The following is a 4,499-nucleotide window of genomic DNA, read 5'->3' as shown; positions in this document are numbered from 1 at the left end:
CCTCAACTACGGCCCGCGGGCCACATGCAAATACAAATATTGTATTTGTTCCCGTTTTGTTTTTTTACTTCAAAATAAGATATGTGCAGTGTGCATAGGAATTTGTTCATAGTTTTTTTTTAAACTATAGTCCGGCCCTCCAACGGTCTGAGGGACAGTGAACTGGCCCCCTGTTTAAAAAGTTTGAGGACCCCTGGAATAAACTGAATACTTGTGAGTTGGCTCTGGGAGTTGCCAGCCCCACCCCCACCCCCCCAAAGTAGATGCATCATTAGCATCGTTCCGGTTAGAAATCAGTATATTCACATACACCTCAGAGCTTTAAGCATCAGCTTATCAATGCCTCCGAGTGGTGACTCCGTGTCGCTGTCCTTGCTCCGCCCACCGCTAATATGTGTCGGTCCCCGTGTGTGCCAGGCGTGCTGAGGGCGCAGGGGCAGCCCGAGGAGACCCAGGCTCTGCCTCGTGGGCGTGTAATTTGCCGTTCACTGTCTTAAAGCATCTAGTGTTCTTGCTGTTTGCAGGTAGAACTTCTCGCATCTTCCGTACTTGATTTTTAAAATTTGTTTGCCTGACTAGATAACAAAAAGGAAATGGGGAAAAACTCAGAATTCCCATCTGGGAATAGGAGTTCATACGAGGGATCGGTTTGTGCTTCCCTAGATTGAAACCGTGTGCTGAAAACCCCAGTCACCGTTCCGACTGCGCAGCGTTGCTGTTTTTCTCCTCGCCAGCCTTTCACGTGGCGGAGTGAGCGGAGCCGGGCTCCCGGGTCGAGGGGACCATGCAGAGGGCTTCCCGGCTGAAGAGAGAGCTGAGCCTGTTGGCCACTGAGCCACCTCCCGGCATCACCTGCTGGCAAGACGCCGACCAGATGGGTGACCTGCGAGCGCGTAGGTGTCTCGTTGTCGGGAGGTGGCCCCTGACCCTGCTGCAGGCCGTGCCGAAATGCGAACATTTTCCCTTCTTCTCACGTGGGGTACAGTCTCGATGTCACAGCGCCCACCATCTTCCTCCCCTAACTCGTTTACATTTAGCAAAGGTTTGCTGGACATTTCTCCTTTGCCCCTTATTATACCCTTTGCTGGTTTGTAGCCAAGATCTGGGCATTCGCTCTGAAGCAGTGTTTAGACCAAAGATCAGCATCTCAAATATCTATGAGGCCAGACAGAAACGATTAGAATCCTCAGTCCACACAAGGCCAGTCTGCAGGTCAGATTGGATCCGTGCCCAGCATTTTCCACTTTAAATTTTTTTTTTTAACCCTTACCCGAGGATATGTTTATTGATTTTTAGAGAGAGGATGGAGAGAGACAGAAACAATGATCGGTTTGCCTCCTGTGTGCTCCTGACCAGCAGCCTAGGTATGTGCCCCTGGCTCGGGAATTTGAACCCCACAACCCTTTTGCGTGACAGGGACAACGGTTCCAACCCCACTGAGCCCACCCCGGCCGGGGCCTTCCGCCTTTTGATCTTCTGTGCCTCCTTAGTGTGACACTTTTGGGGTCCGTGGTGCATTGTGTGCGGAGAGGTTAAAGCCCAGAGAGACTTCTAGTCCTCGGCCCAGCTTCTTGCAACGGCCACAGGCTTCACAGGCCCACGTGGGGCGGTGATTCAGATCATCCGATTGCCTCTGAACGGTCTTTCCTTTTCCTTTTAAGAAATAATAGGTGGGGCCAACACACCTTATGAGAAAGGAGTATTCACGCTGGAAGTGACCATTCCTGAGAGGTCAGTGTGGGTCAGATCCTAAACCTCCAGGGTAGAGCCCAGCGACTGGGAGGCAGAGCCGCGCAGCGGGCAGAGGGCCTGGATTTTAATCCTCGTCTAACCGTGACTTTGTGTGAAGGACTTAGACCAGTGGTTCTCAACCTTCCTCATGCCGCGACCCTTTCATACAGTTCCTCATGTTGTGGGGACCCCCAACCATAAAATTATTTTCGTCGCTACTTCATCACTGTCATGTTGCTACTGTTATGAATCGTCATGTAAATATCTGATATGCAGGATGTATTTTCATTGTTACAAATTGAACATCATGAAAGCCTAGTGATGAATCACAAAAACAATATGTCATTATAGATGTGTTTTCCCATGGTCTTAGGCGACCCCTGCGAAAGGGTCGTCTGACCCCCAAAGGGGTCGCGACCCACAGGTTGAGAACCGCTGGCTTCGAGGGTGAATAGGCTGATCCAGGTGGAGGGTAGATGAGTGTCTATATGCTGTCATTTCTCCTTGCTATTGTTTGTAAGTTTCCATAATAAAAATGTGGGGGCAGGAAAGCTTTGCCTCTCGAAGGCTGTCTTCCCCGGGGGTCACCAGGAAGCTGTTGGTAATGTGCTACGAGGCAGCAGCTTAATAAACTCTCTGTCCGCCGCTGTCACAGGTACCCATTTGAGCCCCCTCAGATCCGGTTTCTGACTCCAATCTATCACCCAAACATCGACTCCGCGGGGAGGATCTGCCTGGATGTCCTCAAGTTGCCTCCCAAGGTGAGCGGAGGGGGAGGGCGGGCTCCGGGCAGGTGCCTCCGTCTCCCGCTCGGGGTCACGAAGCCGCCGCGTCTGTGTGCGCAGGGCGCCTGGCGGCCGTCCCTCAGCATCGCCACGGTGCTGGCCTCCATCCAGCTGCTCATGGCAGAGCCCAACCCGGACGACCCGCTCATGGCCGACATCGTAAGTGTCCTCGTCTCCTCTCCGGACCCCGGGCCCCGTCAGCGAGGCGGCTGAGCCCTGACGGAGCTCCCCACGGCCGGTCCTTTTTCCCTCCACTCACTCCTTCCTCTGCTTCTGTCTCAGTCCTCAGAGTTCAAATACAACAAGCCCGTCTTCCTCAGCAACGCCAGGCGGTGGACAGAGCAGCACGCGAGGCAGCAGCAGGTGTGTTTGCGCGGCCCTGGGTGCTCTGCCGCCGTCGGCCCATCACGAGGGTCTGCAGTAGGCGCGTGTGGATGTGCCTTCACCACATCTGTACTGGGCCGCGCTCTAGGCCAGCATGGGCGTCTTCTCCGCCTGCAGCCTTCTGACTAATGACTCGGCAAAAGGTTTCTCCTAACTGTTGTCGCCCACTGACGTCCCTAGAGGGCGGGCAGCCGCGGGGTAACTCATATTCTGGGCGGCAGCACAGATGGACGAGAGGGGACTCCGATTCTTTTCCCTAAGATTTCATTTTAACCCCGAGGAGGGACTGCTGCAGGAAGCGGCAAGGGGAGAGGGTGCGGGGGGGGTGGGGGGGGGCGGAGTGGACTTTTCCGTGGGACCATTCTCGGGAGAAGGAAAGCTTCCCCAGGTTCTAAGCAGCAGTGTTACCCGCGGGAAGAAATAAAGATTTAAATCATACAGCCCCAGCCGGTTTGGCTCAGTGGATAGCGCATCGGCCCGTGGACTGAAGGGTCCTGGGTTCGGTCCCGGTCAAGGGCATGTACCTCGGTTGCAGGCTTGATCCCAGCCCTGGTCAGGGGCCTGTGCAGGAGGCAACCAATCGATGTGTCTCTCTCACATCGATGTTTCTCTCTCTGTGTCTCTCCCCCCTCCCTTCCACTCTCTAAAAATCAACGGAAAAATACCCTTGGGTGAGGATTTAAGAGAAAACATACAGAGGTTGAGGAAGATGCCAGTGGAGGGAATAGCATGTGCAGAAGGCAGCAAGGAGGCACTTGGGGGTGACAGCGCAGGGCGCTGGCGCTGGTGTGAGCCTCAGGTTTTCCTCCGTAGGGTGCCGAGGAGGTGCCTGGGAACCCGCCTGCGGCCGGCGATGCAGAAGCACAGGGCACAGCACCGAAAAGGAAGGCGGAGCCGCCGGGAGGCCCGGGCACGGGCAAGAGGTTCTGCGATGGCGTCTAGGGCTCGGTCCCGGCCCCTCCCGGTCACTGCTCTCTGTCAGGGTGGCCCAGCTTGCCCGCCCGTCTCCCGTGTTCTCTGTGTATGTGACGGCGCGACCGTTCCTGCCTCTCCTAAAACAGACCTTGTGTATTTATATTTCCTGCCCTACACAGATCCTCTGAGTGGAGTTTGTTTTATTCCGCTTGTGCCTATGTATTTGGAGACCTTTTAAACCTGAAAAATAAATAACCGTTTAACGTGGAGCGTGTTTATCCTGGATGTGGCCCGGGGATGTTAAACGAGTGAGGGTGTTACACTGGCCGGGTGTGTTGTCCTTTGTTTTGCCAACTCGCCCACACCCCAGGGACCCAGGGTGGTTGGCGTGGATGTACAGGAGCTGCTACAGACAGTTCCACGGCTTTCAGGGGTTCTGGGGTTCAGAAGTCTTGACACAATGTGGGAGTAAGGTGACGTGCGCTTTTGTTAATTTTTGCAGCTTTCGCTTTTTGTGAACGACACAGCCAGTCAGAATCGCTGTGGTGAAACCATTTGTTCCACAAATATTTATTGGACACCTACTCTGTGCCAAGTTCTATGCTAGTGTTTTAGAAGACAATGGTGAGGCCCTGGCCGGTTTGGCTCAGTGGATAGCGCGTTGGCCTGTGGACCGAAGGGTCC

The 4,499-nt window shown here is 54.5% G+C and overlaps 1 protein-coding gene across 1 annotated transcript; it reads left to right on the top strand.

Moving 5' to 3' along the window:
* The first annotated feature begins 619 nt into the window (after nt 1-619).
* On the top strand, nt 620-4,084 carry UBE2T (ubiquitin conjugating enzyme E2 T). Its single transcript, XM_006109104.3, has 6 exons — nt 620-893; nt 1,662-1,731; nt 2,387-2,492; nt 2,577-2,675; nt 2,799-2,879; nt 3,714-4,084. The coding sequence occupies exons 1-6, from the start codon at nt 785-787 to the stop codon at nt 3,840-3,842; spliced, it is 594 nt and encodes a 197-aa protein (XP_006109166.1). The 5' UTR covers nt 620-784; the 3' UTR covers nt 3,843-4,084.
* The last annotated feature ends 415 nt before the right edge of the window (nt 4,085-4,499 follow it).

This window comes from Myotis lucifugus, unplaced genomic scaffold (genome assembly GCF_000147115.1).
Source record: "Myotis lucifugus unplaced genomic scaffold, Myoluc2.0 scaffold_5988, whole genome shotgun sequence".
Taxonomy (NCBI): domain Eukaryota; kingdom Metazoa; phylum Chordata; class Mammalia; order Chiroptera; family Vespertilionidae; genus Myotis; species Myotis lucifugus.
Note: the sequence above shows the minus strand (reverse complement) of the source record. Positions and strands in the feature narration are given on the sequence as shown.